Source organism: Triturus cristatus, chromosome 6 (genome assembly GCF_964204655.1).
Source record: "Triturus cristatus chromosome 6, aTriCri1.1, whole genome shotgun sequence".
In the NCBI taxonomy this organism is placed as follows: Eukaryota; Metazoa; Chordata; class Amphibia; order Caudata; family Salamandridae; genus Triturus; species Triturus cristatus.
The window spans coordinates 614,655,992-614,675,187 of NC_140589.1; the positions used below are offsets into that span (position 1 = coordinate 614,655,992).

Consider the following 19,196-nt stretch of genomic DNA (forward strand, 5'->3'; position numbering starts at 1 on the left):
TCCTGATAGGGTAGGGTTTCCCATCTTCAAGATGGCGGGAGCCCGGAGATGTGCTTCACCTCGCCTCCCCCACCTGAGGGGTGGGGTAGGCAGGCTGGCACATGCCCTGTCCTTATTTGGGGTTTCCGACCAAGCTTCCCGCCAGAGTGGGGGGTTGCAGTGGCCTGGGGAAGCTCACAGAGGCGGCATGCCTTTGAAGCTTCTCCCTGCCCATCCTGGGGAGGAGATTTAGCACCTGGCACAGGATGTGCATTGTTGCAGGCCCAGGAGAGAAGGGGCTCTCCTACGCAGGGGTCCAGCATCATGTCTGCTGTGTGGCAGCCTCGGCAGCCTCAGAACAGACGTGGATTGTAGGTTAGGTTTTAGGGGGCATCTCTAAGATGCCCTCTGGGGTGCTTGGTACATTAAATCCCACACTGGCATCAGTGTGGGTTTAATGTGCTGAGAAGTTTGATACCAAAATTCTCAATGTTCAGTGTTACCATTATGGTGCTGTGGAGTTCGTGTTTGACGAGCTCTCAGCACCATGTACTCTTAAATGGCAGCACTGCACTTACAGTGCCCAGGAATGGACCTTGGTAGGGTACTGTAGGGGCACAGGGCTCCTGCTCCTGTGCCCACACCATTGGCATAGGGCACCCAGCTAGAGGGGTGGCTGATATACGCCATGGCAGAGTAGGTGATGGGCATGGCACACAGGGATGTGTGCTATGTCGACTCTTTGTTTTGTCTTGCACCCAGACACCCAGCCTGCAAGGGCAGTGTGTGTGTGTGTGTGTGTGTAAGGGTACAGGGCCTCTAAGGGTGGCACAATGAGTGCTGCAGCCCTTAGAGGCCTTCCCTGGTCACAAGGCGCTGGGTACCTAGGGTACCATTTACCAGGGGCTGACATGTGGCCAGGGTTTGCCAATTTGTGTTTTTAGGGAAGGAACATAGGCCCTGGGCATCTGATTGGCAGGAGTCCAGGGCACACGCAGTCAAAGTACATTCAGCAAAAAGTGGGGTCATACCATGCAAGAAAGATGGCACTTTCTCACACCGGGAACTTAAGCTGTATAAAGGCGGAGATGGCTGAAAAATAACCTTTGATAGTGCCCAGAGCATAGCCCTGCTGGGCCAAAGAGAGAAAGAACAGAAGGACCTCAGAAAGAGGGGCAGGGGATCCACAGTCTTTGCTGTGCACCATGCCACAAATCTGTTCCACCTGCAGGCGTATACAGTTTTAGTGGAGGGACGCCTGGGTGCCAGAATAACAGACTTCGAGAGGAAGGTCGAAAGCTGTCAACTGTCGCCGCTCAATCTCCACGCATGGAGGTGGAGGCTGGAGGCAGCATTCTGGGCAGAAGTGGTATAGGCGGAAAGGCGTACAACAGACCGCAGCTCCACTCGCGCTGAAAAGCGTCACCAAGCGAGTGCCACCTTGGAAATGCCAATGCGCAGAACTGATGACATTGCGCGTCCTCTTCAGTGGCGAATTTATCTAACCAAGGCTCTCCCCACTGCAGAAAGAGACCTTGCGCCACGTCCGAGTTCAGACGCCATTCGTGATCCATCATGCGCCGGCAGCTGAGTTTGTCCGCCCTGGCATTCAGAGAACCTGCCAGATGTTGAACCACCAAGGTAATGCCTTGATGTTCCAGCCATGTCCAGAGGCGCAGAGCCTCCTGACATAGGGTCCACGACCCCACCCCGCCCTGTTTGTTGCAATACCACATGGCGGTGGTGTTGTCCGTGAACACCTGCACCACACTGCCCCAGACAAAGGGAAGGAATGCATTCAGTGCAATTTGGATCGCCCGAAGCTCCAAAAGATGGATATGGAGTCGGGACTCCGCCGGAGACCAGAGGCCTTTGATCTCCGCCTCTTCCAAGAGGCCGCCCGATCCCAGGAGGAACGCTCCGTCACCACTGTGTGCTCCAGTTGGGGGAAGGGAGAGGGATCTGCCATTGACCCAATCGCGATTCGTGAGCCTCCACTGCAATTGTTGTGCAGTGCCCTCCGAGATCTGGACATGATCGGACAGGTTGCCCTGATGCTGTGCCCACTGGTACTTCAGGTCCCACTGCAGAGCCCGCATATGCCATCTGGCATGTTGCACTAACAGGATGCAGGAGGCCATGAGGCCCAGGAGCCGGAGGGTCATCCTGACTGAAACCCGGGATCGAGGCTGAAAGATCGGAATCATAGCCTGAATATCCCGGACTCGCTGCTCGGGAGGATAAACCCGAAACTTCGTCTAATCCAGAACCGCTCTGATGAAGGAGAGCTTCTGAGAGGGACTCCGGTGAGACTTCGGCACGTTGATGGAGAACCCCAGCAAATGCATGAGGTCAGCTGTAGTCTGGAGGTGGGAGACGACTGCCTGGGGCGAGCCTGCCTTCAATAGCCAGTCGTCGAGATAGGGAAAGACTGGAACCCTTGATCTGTGCAGATGAGCTGCGACCACCGCCAACACTTTTGTGAACACCCGAGGGGCACTGGTGAGGCCGAAGGGGAGCACGGCAAACTGAAAGTGCTCTAGGCCTACCGCGAACCGCAGGCAACGCCAGCAGATATGAAAATATGCGTCCTGCAAGTCCAAAGCTTCAATCCAGTTTCCAGGGTCGAGGGCAGCCAAGACCTCAGAGGTCCAAGATGGGGCGCATGCCTCCTTTCTCCTTCTTGGGGACCAGAAAGTAGTGGGAATAACAACCAAGTCCTACTTCTGGCCCAGGAACGCACTCCATGGCCCCCTTGGCCAAGAGGGCGTGACTTCCTGTTGGAGAAGCACAAAGTGATCCCTCGACATGCGGTGGAACTGAGGTGGCATGGCTTTGGGGGGGGGGGGGGGGGGGGGGGGAAGGACTGAATCTAAGGGGAGGGAGTAGCTCCTTCGGACTATTTGCAGCACCCACCTGTCTGAAGTGACAGAATGCCAGTGGAGGAGGTGATGGCGAATGCTGCTGCTCACCGATGTGGGCTGCACCCCAAAGCTCAGACTAGGAAGGTTTTGAGGCGGATACTGTGGGAGCGGAAGTGGACTGTCCCACACGCTGGCCCCCTGTCCTGCCACAGCGGGAACCACGGCCGCGCTGAGATTGGTTCTGTGCATGCTTTTGGCTGAACGAACGTGTCGGGCGCCCCATCCATGGCCACGAAAGGAACGAAAAGCAGACGTGGCTGGGCGCGTGGTGCAGAGACCCAAGGACTTGACCGTAGCACGGGAATCCTTAAAACGCTCCAGCGCACTATCTGCCTTATCACCAAATAGGCGGGTCCCATCAAAGGGCATGTCCATAAGGGAACTCTGAACATCCCCTGAAAACCCAGTGGACCGTAACCAGGCGTGACGACAGAGGGCCACAGTGGTGGAAATCGCCCTACTCAAAGAGTCCGCGGTGTCTAGTCCACACCGGATGGCGAACTTTGCGGCATCTTTCCCCTCAGCCACAGCTTGGGAAAGCACTGCCCGAACTTCCTCCGGACACTGAGGCAGCGGCTGCGCAACCATGTCCCACACAGCGTGAGAGTAGTGGCCCAAGAGGCATGCGGTGTTCACCGTCCGCAGCCCTAAGCTGGCAGAGGACTACAGTTTCTTGCCAATCTGTTCCAGCTTCTTAGAGTCCTTATCCAGCGGGGCTGTAGGGAATGCGCTTTGGGAATGCCCTTTGGGAGGTGGAGGCTTGGATGACCAGGCTCTTCGGAGTTGGGGGCGGGTCGTTAACCCCTTTAGCGCTGCGCGGATTCCCCCGCGGTGCTGAAGGGTTCGAGCGCGGGCGGGGCCATGACGGAACGGTTCCGTCATGAGCACAGCTCAACCGATGCTCATGACGGAACCGTTCCGTCATGAGCATGGAAGGGGTTAAAAGGCAGGATCACCCGGGGCCGGGCGATGACACCTGGCCACGTTCTTATCCACAGGGAGTCCCGTGGCTGGCCTAGACCAGGTGCCCATTTACACATTCGTTAACGCCTTACTGAACGGTAGCAGAGGCTCCACAGAGCTTGCCGCCAGCTGACGGACTTCAGTGAGGTTTGTTTTTAGAGTTACCATAGGCAGGTGAAGGTCAAAGGCCTCAGCTGCTCTACGGAGCACCGCAGTGTATGTGGCGCCCTCCTCCATGGCCACAGCAGAAGGAGAAAGGAAACCAGGCTCAGAGGAGAGGTCAAGGCCACCTGTATCCTCTGACTCTTCTGCCCACACCTGCTCCGACTCGCACTGCTGTTCAAGAGGGTCCTAAGACCCCTCCCAGTCATCCCCTTCCTCCACTGCCCGAGGCACAGGCGGCGGGTTAGGGACAGGGAAATATAAAGGGTCCAACAGCACCGGTCCGGCTCCATATCCTAGTTAGGGTCCCAACCCAGAGCAAAATTGTCCGGAAACCCAGTCAAGGGCAGAGGTGGTATAAACGGAACCCATTGCGGTGCTGGGGCCAGAGCCGCCGGCTGCAAGGAAGGCCCCTCAGGTGGTTAAGCGGGGCCTGAAGGCGGCCTGTGGGAGCCCTAGGCCTGAAAAGGCAGTCCATGGCAGCAAGAAAATCTTGCACCTGGGCTGGAGTCGCCGACAGACCCGGATAAGGTGGGTAGGCTGCGGGATTCACAGGCTCCAACGGAGCCGAGAGGGGGTGGGGGGGGGGGGGGCCTCGCATCCGGAGACTGACAGGGGGGACAGCGAGCACAAACGCTTCTTCAACTTCTTATGACGTCTCTTATTCGATTCAGAGTGTGAAGACTTCGACCCAGAGGAGCGATGACTGCTCTGCGGTCGGTCCCTTGATTGACCCCTGGATCTTAAACGGCGTGGAGACGACTGCCGGGCCTCCAGCAGCTTACGGGACCGCTCCCGTAGGGCCTTCAGAGTCATGGACTGACAGTCGGAACATGACCAGAGTCATGGTCGCGCTCCAAACAGTAGAGACAGACGCCCTGGGGGTCGGCCACCGGTGGCAGGCCCCACAGGATTTAAACCCAGGCATCCCTACGTGGTACCAGGAGTCAAAGACTCAAAATAGCGGAGACAAAGTCTCCCAAAAAAAGTTAGTCAAAAAGTGACTAGGGTACGAGCTCTAACCGGATCTGCGCTTGCTGGCGCGGAAAAAGAAAGAACTGACGTCAGCGCGCATGGGTGGCGTCTAAGTAGTCACCGTGACATCTCGGCGCATACGAAAGACGCGGAGCCGCACAACGCCACCTTCTGACGCGCAGTGGTACTGCAGACTAAAAACTTTCCGGATCCAGTCTGACGTCTGGGGATATTCTAAGGTAAGGAATCTATCACTAACGTGTCTTTCAGATATTCATGCACGCAGTACACTACAACAAACCAAGATGGACTCAGACACCTTTTACAGTATCCAACACACCCAATTATCAAGTAGGACACATAAAATTTAACTTTTAAGAGCTGGCCAGAAAATGTATACTACTAAACTGAGAAAAATAGCTTGGAAGTAATGGTGTGAGATATATATATATATTCATTCTATCTTTTAAATGTGCTGTGTTTACTGTAATTCTTTGCTTTAAATTATGCCATAGCTTTCTACTGCAAGAGCACTGATAAAGTCACAAGTTTTGGCTACTGTACAATGGGACAAGCAGAAATATACGCCCAGTCAGAGCAAAATCAGTCATATTTCCATGTTCACACAGACTATTGGTCATGCAGACAAGGGACACAGCTTACGTAAAAACATGACCCCAAAACAAGTTACTCCGTGGAATTGCTAAGTGGTACTACTGTGATGCAACAGTCAGCCTAACCTGATTTTTTGGCTAAAAAGATAACTACAAGACAGCAGAGTTATATAGATAAAAAACAGAATTGAACGGAAGACAACATCTTAATTACTTGGCAGCTATGTCTGGGTACAAATGTACACATAGACTGACAATATGTTTTTGTTAATGGGAAATTACATATTTTTTTTAATTTTATTGCTTTGGGGGACACTTAAGTTCCCTACCAAGGAGCACTCTCTGCAGTAGAACTATTGGGTCATGAGGTATATGGGTTACAGTCAGCCAATACAATGACACTGCTTCCTAAACACCAAGGAAAAAATGACATATACCAACATTTTAGAGACAGAATTTCACAGCAATGCCATGGATGAAGCACGAATAACCATTACTGTGGTTATCAACACAATTGTTTTGTACAGCACCGCTCTAGCATACCTCAGTAGTTCAACCAATGGCAAAGCTCGTAAACCAGGTAGCACACAAGTCTCTTTTTATCGCTCCAAAACTAAGTGGCATGAATGGATAACACAAGCAACATTCATAAAGCCAAATAAATAACCAACCTGCAAGTTTTGTGGTCAAAATTTCTTCATACTCTTCACGGACCTTTTCTTCACGTTCTTTCAGCAAACGCTCACAGATCATACCAACTTGTCTCAGAGTAAAAAGCGGCTGCTCTTTTTTCAGCGGAGATGATGGTGATGTGCCTTTTTGTTCAAAGTAACAATACGGTTAGAAATAGTGCCAACTCCCCCACCCCCACCTCTGCCACCCCGAACCAGCCACTCCACCAACCAAGCTACACCCCACCAACACTGCCACACACAAAACAGACCCACCTATCCACATCAGTCCAATCTGGTCACACCAGTGCCACACCAGCCCAGACCCACCACCCAATGCCAGCCATCTTACAACAGCCCAACTCAGCCACACCATCCCAACCACGACACCATACCCCACCCCAACCACACAACACTAGCCCACTGCCATAAACCAATTCATGCCCAACAGTCATTCTGCCATTTTTGGGTCTCTATAGCTGCCCCATTGTTTAGCTAAGTCTCTGCGTACCACCATTACGACAAAGTCTCATGAGACTTTTTGCATAATTTGGCAGTGTGCTCTTGTCCCAAACTCGAAGACCACTGCTTTTGCACCTTCTAATTTTGTTTATGTAATGAACCAAGCAGTTCCGTATTTACTTATTAGCTTCGGGCAGATAAATACTAAGTGAAAAATGTTCCACATGGTCACAGCTGCGCAAGCATAGTCAATTATCTACCTTTACAATTTGGTACAATAAATTTCAAGTTTTGCATATTCTATGCAGTACCTTCACTGTATTAGTCAAAACCTTGCCTTGCTCACAACCGTCAAAGGGTACATTTGGGCCTCCTTCCACTTAGTCATCCAAGTTCCCAAGTACCTGCTGTCATTTATCCTTTCCCAAGTACCTGCTGTCATTTATCCTTTAAAGTGTTTAGGTCACTGAGCGTATTGCTCGTCAAGGTTTTGTTTATTAGATAGTATTTTGATCAATGGTTCAAAGAGTACCATTCTGCATCAGGGTATTCCTTTCTACATACACAGACGGGGCATGTCTGAGTTGTAGGTATCTGAACATTTACGTGAGTACAGATCAAACTCTTTTTAAAGGTTCAAATTATTATAGATATTTTGTATTAGGCACCTCTATCATGGTCGAAATAACAATAATGCCCCATTGATGGGGATCCGTTGCTTACTCAATTCATTAAGACTCTTGCAAGTCCATAGCAGCATGTAAGTGGCAGTCTATTTTGTTTTCACATCTTCTTGGTTACCTCGCCCCAATTTCTGACTGCCAATGCGGTGAGGTGGATGCCTCTCCTTGTATCGTACCATACAGCACAATTGGGTATATTTGACTTCGAACTGCATGCCTGTCAGTCCTTAAGACTGCTTCCAGCTGGGATGCAAATGCCTATTCAATAACTACTGTTAACTGTGATGCCCAAGAATAGCAGAAAAATTAGGGTGTGCAATGCCCCAGTTGTCCACAGCCAGGCCAGATAGCAAAATCTATCTAAAGAATAGGATGCGTTTTCGGCAGATAAAGGAACCTTGAGTTGGCAAACATTTTGGTAAGAGCAGCTGTAGAGGAGCAAATTTCTACCATGTTCCTCTGAAAAGCCTTCCACACCTTGTACAAAATTCTGGTAAAGTGAGTTGTTCTCCTCCCTCATAGTGTGTATACCCATGTACCAGAACCCATCCCATGCAGTCAGTGGTCCCAAAATGGACTTGGGCCATACAATGGGACGTAGTAGGCATACAACAATAGATGCTGGGTGTTAGTCTGTGATTTTAAAAGCTGGGAGGGGTGTGTGGAGGAAAGTTGGGGGAATGAGAAAAAAAAATAAGCATAGAACATTCAAAAAAAAAAATACTACTACATAACATTGAAGGCAATTTAATAAATGTGAGACTCACTGGGCAACGCTGGTCCTGTGAGGAGAAAAGGGTGTGGATGTCCATCAGTAGAACACGGATCAGTCGGCTGGAAACTATTTTCTAAATGTCTTCTCTTTTGCATACGTTTATACTCTTGTTTAATGTTGTACAGAATTTGTTCTGGAAGAAACAAGCCAATCATCAAAAACATGGCATGCTTATAAGTCCCCAACATTGGAAGTAAAGTTAACAGATAGAATAAATCACGTCCTCAGAGCCACGAATTCTCCACTCAACCTTCATATTAAGCATTAATAAGGTATGCCCACATTTCTTCAAAACGTTAGTATTCTGATAAGCCAATTCAACTTTGGTATGGAATGCTGTAGAGAGGAGGCAGAGGTGTACCCTAGCCATTGCACATAACGGACTACTATTGCTTGCACAGCATTTCAAACATTTGTTTTTAAAACTATGGGCCAGATTGCAATGTCGCATGGACTGGAGTCCGCCAAACATTGGCTTGGAACTAGAACCGAATGACCTCCTGTCGTCAGTTCCAGCCCAAGAAGTAGGATGCGACAGAACCCTGTTCAGTGGCATGCATATTCTTTACAAGGGGAGCATGCATTCCAAACAGAATGCATGCTCTCACATCAAAGAGCAGAGGTGCAGTTCATCCCTGCACCTCTTGGCTGGCACCTCAAGGTGCCTGCCACCAGATGCAGGGATCAACGGGGGGTACCATAAGTGTCCCCTAGGCCACCATTCGGCAACCTTGCACCCATGGGGGCCCTGCTGGGGGCTCCCAAAGACGATTGTCCAATGTCTTGCTGTGTCGGAAAGACCAGCACAGAAGCTGCCATCGTAATCCCTCCGGTGGAATGAGCCGGAGGCCATTCGGAAAAGCGATTCAGATTCCCTTCCGACCGAGCCCATCGAAATGGCTCGGTCGGAAAGTAATTAGAATGGGCAATTCCGCTGCGGTCGGAGCAGACCACATCAGACTCGGGGCCTATGTGGAGTATAGAGGGCCTAATTAACAAACAGGCGATGGAAAAGAAAATGTATATCCGATGATCGCATAAGGCTCAAGGATTTTCTTTAAGCACTGACAAACCACTCTGCAATCCCAGCTGTAAGCAGGTTGTAAAAAAAGTGTGATTGGTGGTGTTCGGACTGGTATTACATGGGCTGGATGACAGAATACAGACAGACTGGCAAGTAAAGGACAAACCCCCCAACCCTAAAAGACCAAACAAAAAACAGAATCTTGGTGCAGAGTAGAGAGAGGAGAATGATGTCAGAAGAGCGGACTAATTGAGGTTGGAGGGCAAGAATTGTGATGGGGGAGGGCTGGAGATAATGAAGGGGTGGACCTGGGGGCAATGTAGTGGGACAAGAACTGAGTGAGAAAGAGAAAGAAGGATTACATTGCCAATGAACAGCAAGTCTGTGGCAGCACAAGAGAAGGGTAGAAAGTGAGAGCGATGAAATTTGTGGATGTAAATGACAGTTGAACAGACCAAAGCATGAAGGCTACCAACCCAAAGCTGGTTTGTATATTCAGATATACTTATGTGATAAAAAAAAATCCTTTCGACTAGATTGCTTTAGCTATCTTTCCAAATGGTAATTTCAATGCACTGGTCTTACGTTTGTCTCAGGATTGATAAAAAAAAAAAAATCCTCCTCTTGGAAAATCAGGACTGACAGTTGGACCAATGCACCTGAAGCCCACCATTGTAGGAAAACATATGTTCACTTTTACTAAATATCAAGTTGCAATGAGGTGGGAACACTAAGTTTTACATGCCCTCCAGCACCAGCCAATCCCTTTCCTGCATCTACTCAATAGAAGTCTGCCAAGTGAGCACAATCTCTTAATTAAAACTCAAGGCCTGATCTGTTGAATCAGGATCTCAGTTTTAACAACCATTAGTAAACAAATAGGTCAACTTTAAGTAGCTAAGCTATTGGCTTTGTAAAGGTTTGTCTGGATCGACATGTGAATGCCTGGCTGGCAACCCAAGAATTGGTTTTCTGTAAAAGGATAACCATTCCAAGATTGCCATCACCTCTCGACGCGAGCATGATGCAACACTTCTGCCTAAGTGAAAGGGGCGTATCAGCAATCAGAAGAGAGAGAGAGATGTATACATGCACCTGTATGAAAACTAACGTAGTTCCCTGCATGCAAGCAACATCAGCAGTGGAAAAATGCAAATCAAGCAATCAGATCACACAAGATCAAAATACTTTTAAGCTGGACAAACGAGAATGGAGATAAAGTCATTAAGAGAAGAGAAAATATCTAAAATAGATAAAGAGAACCAACACCAATAGGTATACTGGAAATGATAGGTATGACCAACATACACCTAAAGCTGTGCAGCTGTGGCCTAAAAAGAACACCAGTAGGGAAAGAAACAAACAAAACGTTATGAACTAGATCAGGGATCTTCAACCTTTTGCATAACAGCTACTTATGTTCAATGACAATTAGCAAGAGCTACTAAAACTATTACCGTTGCAATAGTGGCCTCCATCTGTAAGATCATCAGCAAAGATCACCTCAGGGCATCAGGCAGGGGTGCCAGCCGTAATGTAAACAGCTATGTCAATTTGTAATGCCCCTATGTTGATAAAACACGTTGGCCACAGCTGAAGTGACCCTGGCACGAAAATAAATTTCGAGAGAGACAGCGCCAGAGAGCCACTTGAGGTGGGTAGATGCGCACAAGCGAAAAAGCAACACTGGGGGAAAGAGCGACAGGGAGTTCAGCAGGGGAGAAGTACAAAGCTTGCAACATGAGGAAGACTGCAACGCAGAGCACATGGTAGATTTGGCAGAAGAAGAAGCATACGAGAAAGAACTAGAAAACATTCACTCGGATGGAATGCGTGAACCAAAAGAAACAAGCATTTGCAATGCAATAGGTCTCGCATTTACGCGAGTTTAAGCTATTGGCATTGTAAATGACACCTTTTATTTAGGTTTCAAAAACAAAACCATAAATAAAAGGCATTGTCATTTACAATGCCAATAGCTTAAACTTGCGTAAATGCGAGACCTATTGCATTGCAAATGCTGGTTTTGCATAGCATATAACATCCAACATAGTAAATGGATAGCACCTGTATGTCGCTCGATTGGCAAGACACTACCAATCAGCCTTAAGAGTTTTGAGGGCGGATACTGGAGAGGTATACGTATTTGGCATATCCAGATTCCTTCTGTCCAAGTGATACCAGATGAAGAAATTGTCTAATAGAAATGGTAAGCATGGTTACTAAAACGTCTTTATCCTAGAAACTGCTAGAGTTGGCATTTTTTTTTTTTTTACGGAGCACAGCCACAAATTTTATATAAAATGTATAAGGATATATTTAAATTATGAAACTGAATTTTATTATGATTTTTAATATGGTTTTAACGCAATGTGATGGTTATACATTTATCATCATAATGTGTTTTTGTTATAGTAGTGCAAAACTCACTTGTTTATGCTTTATGAGGTTTGACCCCAAATACATTTGTTTTGGAAAAGGCAGACGTCAACAATAACAGCACTTCATCAATTATGGCACGCCTAATGGCCTAATCCCACATACAATTTCCCCCGTAGTCGTTTAGTACACAGAAGTAAGTGATAGTTAAGCTGGGAAATAAGAAAGTCTCTGACACCGAGAATACAACTAACACCACTTGAGAAAAGAAAGGCGATACGAGGCGCACGGTCTTTTAACAGAGATGATTCAACTTCTGATAAAATGTCCTGTGGGGGCTTCATGCTAATTATACCAAGAAGAGCTGGAACTTAATAGTGAATAAGTAAATCATGAAACCAGGCGTTTAATACCGCTGCTTGGTAACGAAGAGGATTATAAACCACCAAATATAGTTTCTAAATTTAAGGAGATGAATATTGCATAATTGTAGAAAATGCATTTGCAAAATAAACAAGCGGCCGCGAAAGTGATCGCGATCAAACATCAAAAACATGAAAATTATTGAGGTCAATCGCGGCGCGCGCGCATGCACTGTAGCTCTAAGCTGGCCTGGTAGCACTTTTTGGAGCCCTCACAAAATGTCTCGCCAGACCAGCGCATGCGCTGGGTCAGGCGAGACCTAAAAAGTAGCTCCTTAAAAAGTACAGTACAGCGGTCAGTTTGCACTGGACATACAGGAGAGATCAGGTATTTGCGTAGGAATCTGTATCCTTTCCAGAAATTAACCCACCTCCTCTCCCCAGGTACAGTGCCATCTCCAAGTGCTGGAATGACCAGGTCCCCCGACATGATCCCACAACCGGGGAAAAGTGAAACTCTACACCTTTTCTCGGAAACAGTGCTATATATTTACCACCCTCGGCATAAAAAGTGCCTTGTATATATAATCAGGCTAGGTACTAGACATTTTCCAACCTCATCCAATATTTCTGCTCATCGGGTACGCTGCACTGTCTCACGTGCAGTGGTGCGCACTGCACATCAGCACATTTCAAGCAAGACTCTTGTGCTGAAGATATCTAAAGTACCAATAAAACACCCTGAGGAAACAGGTGAACCACGTGTAATTAGTGCAGCATCAGTAGAAGTTAACAGATCTGTTTCGATTCCACCCCCAGATACCTACACTTTCAGTTGGATTCAAGTGGTGAGCTACAGGGAAGGTGCCGAGCGTCCAGTAACTCGAAAGTTAAAAGAAGGCTGCATTGAATGACAACTCTGGATTCTACACCTACTTTAGAGCTCCATCTGCCACTCACTGCTGGGAGCACTATGCCTCTTATTTCTAGGTCTCGACTACACAGCGCATGTGCTGTGAGACCTATTTTACAATTCAGTGGGCATACAACCCGTCCCATCAAACCATTAGTTGTTTCGGTTGTCACTCATTTGCAATCTTTCGATTGCTTGCTCTCAAAGGCTTCCTTTCTTGCGTTAGCTCATCACTGGAGCACGGACCAAGTAAGTGTTCTTCCTCCTCTTTTTGCAACACACTTTATTTTATAAGCGTTTCAGAATTATTCCTGGACGTGCAATGTGCTTTTCTACTTTTAACACATGAACACAGCTAATTTATGTTGCTTTAACGCTGCTGTATCTATTGATTCTTGAGTTACTTGCAACCATAAATGTACTACTATACGCCACTAACTTCTGGCCACATTGCTGGAGAAAATGGCTGAAAGACATTGGCAAAGCCAATAGGTCTTACATAGGGGAGACCTATTGGCTCTGCCAATGCTTAGGAGGCGGATGTTAAGAAGAGGATAGGTGAAACAAGCAAGTCAACTAATTTTTAGAAGAAAGGCTTTTAATAGAAAACCCATTCTGCACCCCATTTCATATTAAAAAGGTATTGATTAACTCCAATCTCTTTCCACGTTGGAAATTTACTCTGGATATGGGCAGGAGATGTGTTTTCTGGGGTGAGAAAAGGGTGGTGTGGGCAGGTAGAATTCGCAATCATGAAGCAGATTTTGGCATGGGCAAATAAATGTATTTATATGCGCTCATGGCAAAATATAATTCACAACTTTCCGTGTTCAGGTTTATTTTGTACCCTTCACAAATAGGTGCAGTCCCTGCAGCACACACTCTTTAAAATCGCCAGTTTGGTGCCATAGTCTGGTTATGGGAAACAGTGCTGTCTGCTGCTACAGTAAGACATGAATCCATATACTTAAGATGTTCAAACGGGCAGTGTTCATTAATGGAAGTCTTTACTAACAGAGTGAGTCCTAAGGAAATATGGTGAGCAGCAAGCTTGGCTTGCATTGCTGACCATTTCAATAAACAGGTTTGAAGAAGGAAATTTTGCTCCCAGAATTCACTTCAATAAGGGAATGCATTCAGAAGAATAGAAGCAAAGTACGAAAGTGTACCATAGGAGAGTTTGTTGTCCTTTCAATTTTATTGGAAAAGCAATCATTTCAATCTGCAAAGTGGTTTTATATTCAGAGGAACTCACTTAAAGGTCAGCAGTTTGCAGTTCGGTGGATCTTTCAAACCTGCTAAAGTTCTCATTTCACAACTCAAGAGTTTGACAACCCGAGTGGGGGGTTGCCTCCATAGATAGTATGGAGGTAAATCTCTAGTCACTTGCTGCCCAAATAATAATAGTTTCAATGCACATACTTCAAGGCGATGTATTTGGACCCATAACTAGTCTTCCATAACGTTCAGAATGTAGTTTTCTTTGAATGGCTGACGTCATCTTTACCACCACCAAATTAGTGTCCAAGCATGAAAATTTATTTACTTAATAAAACAATGAAAAAATGGCAGTGGAACTCACCCTCCTTATGAAAGAAAAACAAAATGTGAAGATTCTAATCGAAAACAGAATGTATGCATGTATATGTATTTCTATATCACAAAAGGCAGCGGACACTGTATATGGTCACAGACAAGCACAAAGTCAACGAGTAATGGGCGAGGAAGTGGGTGGGGGGGTACTATTAATGCATCGTTACCTGGTGTTCTTTCAACTCTTTCCGTAATTAGGGTAGCATTGGGCGATGCTAATGGATACAGGATGCCGTTACAGATCATGGGCGCATAGACATGGCCTGCGGTCTTGCTTTTTCTTAAATCACACTTCTGAGTCTGCAGTCTGATTGTGTCCTGGCTGTGGGAATGCTGGAAACTACCAGAGATGGTGAGCTTGTCTGCAAGATAAGCAGCGGTGCTGGTCGTTATGACTAAGTCTTAAAACTGGTTTTAAAGATGGTGAGGCCTGCATAAAGAGTCAATGAAGTTCCATCAGGCTAGCAGTAATGTGATATTTCTTCTGCCCCCGAAATGAGACTTGCTACGGCGAGTAGTAAGCTCCTAAGAGGTACTACCATAGAGCCTGGAAGGCCATGGAGTAGGGCACTATCAACATCCTGATGCAAGAGTACGAGGTGTTGGACAGCAGTTCTGAAGTCCTTTTCTGGATGAATGGCCTGACTTATTTATTTTTTTTAAGGGGAAAGCTAGTATCAACTGTTTATTAGCAATGTGTATCTTAAGGTTGGTGGTCCACAAATCCAAGTGACTTGACATTCGGTAAAATTTGACATTTAAAGCCATCAAGCTTTGAGTCACCGAGCAAGGTTTGTATCGCAAGTTTGTTGTTCTTGGCAAGCAAAAGGAATTCTGTCTCAGTTGGGTTGAGCATCAAGTAGCCGCTGGACATTAAGGTCTGGAATGCAGTGCAAGTAGTGTCTGTGGCGTTGCCATGTCTGAAGCACAGGAGACTTAAGCAGAGTTGTGGATCATCAGCACAATGATGAATGTTAATGCCATTTATTTTATGCAGCACCATGCAAAGGTTGAACATGACAGGAGACAATATGGAACCTTGGCGGACTACACAGGCAATAGGGATTGGGACCTGATGTCAAGTCACTACTGCTTGGTGAGCCTTTGAACTACTCTAACTACTTGACAGACTAGCAAATGTTATGTTCAACTAAACTCCAAGCAGGTAATAAAAGTCCATCTATTTGGCACACTCAAACTCATGCTATATCATGATGCACAAAAATGGCTATGCAACAACTATTGTTATTCAGCTCTTTCACAGTATGTATCGTTAGTAAAAAGGCATTGTGGAAAATTGAAAATAACTGATGCCATTTGTCCATAAATAGTTACAAATTGAAAAAATTGTTTCTTTCACCTAATGAGACAACCCGAGAATAACGGAGTCCCACGAGATCGCTTGAAATCCTCCTGGTCGTCCTTTTTGATGCAGGAGTTCAAAAAATATTGATCATGCCCATAGTGTGATATTTTTGCTGCTGGGGAAAAAAATAAAATAAAGAAGAGTGAGACTCTTCGATCCAAAGTGAGCTGATCTTTCGAGAAGAGACAATCTGAAGGTGTAGAACGCCAGCAGTTGGGTGTCCTTGATGTAAAGTGAAGGTGGGATGCTGCTCTCAGTGGGCACCGCTTAAAAGACGCTTTGACAGACTTCTCAATCACAGTAAGAAACTTAATTATTCTTATCAAAGGCTGAACTAAGTTTTAGAAACTTGGCTTAAAGCTGAGGGTTTCCAGCCTTTTCTATAACAAGTTACTTCTGATCGATGAAAACAGTCCTGAGCTACTAAGGACTTAGACAATTGTTAACAGTAGTGGCCACATTAGAGACAAATCACAACAGCGGCCACACAGTGCAGAGTTACAAGTAGTGACTACCCATATGTATGTCACAATATTGAGTGAAGTCAAAATATCAAATCCAGAATATTGACTAATAAATCCAATATCACAAATGGACATATAAAGGCAAGTATAGATTTAATTCCAAATTCTACATCTACATACCTCAAAGATACATATCTTCAAGATAAATAGATGAGTTAGGAACGCAAATAAAACTATACTCACCTTTATTTACTATCCTTCGGGATATTCTGACAGTCTAAATGTTGCATACAATTTTGACCATTATAATTAACCTTTTGCTACAAACAGTTCAGTATTTCTCTAATAGTCTGCAATAAATGTTGCTGTTTCGTGATAACTGCAGCAATATAAAGATAAGTGGGAAACCTGTGTATTATGGGGCCCTGGTGACAATTTCACTCACTATGCCAGCTCGCAGACACAAGACAGCTCAGTGAGTTTAACCACTTTAGTGCAGAGGTCGACAGATGGAGTTCCGTAGCTCGAAAGAAAATGTTTTGGTGAAAACACAAACTCTTTCTTTTCAAAAATCAAAAGGTGGTACCAGCTGCTCCTTTATAAAATCGAAATTATTTTACTTCCATGTAAATTTGGACTCATTAGTTTTAAAGTGACAGATCATAATAGGCAAATTACATTGCGTTTTATTTACATCCTGCTGTACTGGCATTTCAAAATCACTACCACCAACTAAAACACACCTTGACCCAAGTACATAAAGGGGTTAACTTAAGTGAGCCAACTTACGAGCAACTACTATTGTGGCACAGAAAAATGGAAACCCGCAATACCCGCCACAGATACAGTAACCACTGTTACGACATGTAAATGTTTCTTTATCTTTTATAAAAACTAATCATTACTAGATACCTAGTTTCAGCCAACAAGTTACTCGAAAGTACAAAAACGTAGACCACAACTTTCCATGAAAACAACATGCAAGCAAAAAGTTGAAAATGGTTGTTTTAAAAAAATATATATATATAAAAAAAAAAAAAAAAAAAAAAAAAAAAGTAAAAAAAAGGAAGTGCTTCTACATGAATTGAGAGCCATGCAGAGCGAAAGGGTGGCGGAAGGGCGCGAGGGGATGATTAGGGTTTGGTAGAATTGTGGTAAGGGTAGTGGTAGCAGGGTGGTGGTTAGGGTAGAGTAGTGTATTTACTGAGGAAGTTTTATTGCACTATTTCTACAGCTCTTACATTGCCTATGTATGGGTGCCAACGCGCTTGCCTACATGGGTAGCACACTACACCGTGTAAAGTGTGTTAAAAGGCAGGTTTTTTGTTTTGATCCTATGTGGGTAGTGTTCCCATGACGTGTGATGACCGAGTTGCAGTTTGTGTGTATGGAGATGCAGTTTGGTGGATGATTAACTGTGAGAGACAGATTACAGGGGTACACATTCTATTAATGCCACCTTGTTTTAACCCGTTCGGTGCTCATGACGAGCTGGGCTCGTCATGGCACACAGTCGCCGTGTGCTTATGACGAGCCCAGCTCGTCATGACACCCACCCACGGGGGGGAAGCGCTGGCGCTCCCCCCCCCCCCCCCCGTGGGCGGCCGATCTGGGTTTTTTTCTGGGGAAGTTCCCCTGCCTCACCCTGCGTCATCAAAGACGTCAGCGAGCGAGGCGCGCTGACATCTTTGAGGTTTCCCTTGGATCACCGACGCGCAGGAAGCCATTTGCTTCCTGCGCGCCGGTGAACTAAGAGGTAAGTCCTGGGGCTGGGGTGGGGGGATAGGGGGGGGGGGGGTTTCTCAAAAGAGACATCGAGGGAAAGGAAAGGGTTTTCCTTTCCCTCAATGCTTCTTTTGTGCATTCTTGCTGCACGATCGTGCAGTAGGGATGCCCACTAGACGCCAGGGATTTTTTTTCTTTTTTAAAGAGCCATGATTTTGTTGTGTGGGGGAGAGGAGCGGCCCCTTAGGCAAGGGTCGCTCCCCCTTTTGGGTGCAATATATCCTTGCTTTGTCTGCCCCCGTAAGGGGGGGGGGGGGGGGGGGGGGGTGCAGACTTTTTTTCTTTTTTTTTTTTTTAAATCGGCCCTTTGGCCATTCAACATTAATGCAGTGGGGAGTGGCCCCTTGGGCAAGGGTCACTCCCCTTTGGGGGCTTATGATTTTGGCAGTCTGCCCCCATTGGGGGGTAGGGTGGGGGGGGGGGGAAAGAGAGAAGAGGGCATATTTCGCTATTTTGAGGCCGAGCATTCGAGACCTCTTGTATATACTTATATTTTTATATGGTTTGTGGGCTTTGGAGATCAGCCCTAGGACTTGCCTGCTTCCGCTTAGGGACTTTTTTTTCTGATCAACTGACTATTTAACTTTCTTGATAGAAAACGACCAGCAGAGGTCAGTAAAATACCAGAATCACTTCAGCATTCTCTAGTTCTCAGTCCATAGAAATTGTCTTCCATGAGCACCCATAGACAATATTTTTTTTAATTTAGTATTTTCAGTGATATGACCACCGAAGGCCCAGATTTTAGATTAAAAACAGAGCTTTGGACTATACCATTTCCCGCTGAAAGGCAATATTTCTCCCTGTGTGTTCCAATACTTGGCGTGTCACGCAGTTTGGTGCTTGCTTTCCCTCCATGTCAAACAGCAGCAGATGTTTCAGGGCGCAGGCTAATGTGCTGCATCGCCAAGTACATATAAGGTCCCAAAGGCGAGACCGATTGCATTGCAAATGCTCGTTTAATGTAGGGCCCACCAGGGATTATTTGTGGAGAGTGACCCCTTGGGCAAGGGTCACTCTCCTTTGGGGTCAATATTTGTGGCTGTGGCTGCCCCGCAGGGGGCCAGATCGCCATGCTTTTTTAAAAAAAATTGGGCCCACT

At 46.3% G+C, this 19,196-nt stretch overlaps 1 protein-coding gene across 1 annotated transcript in view; it reads right to left on the reverse strand.

Moving 5' to 3' along the window:
* Positions 1-19,196, reverse strand: part of AKIRIN2 (akirin 2) — a 52,215-nt gene that overhangs the window by 15,654 nt on the left and 17,365 nt on the right. The window contains exons 2-3 of the mRNA XM_085611099.1: positions 8,201-8,341; positions 6,289-6,432 (exon numbers count right to left, since the gene is read on the reverse strand). Of these exons, the coding sequence (XP_085467225.1) occupies positions 6,289-6,432; positions 8,201-8,341 (285 nt within the window). The remainder of the gene's footprint in view (positions 1-6,288; positions 6,433-8,200; positions 8,342-19,196) is intronic.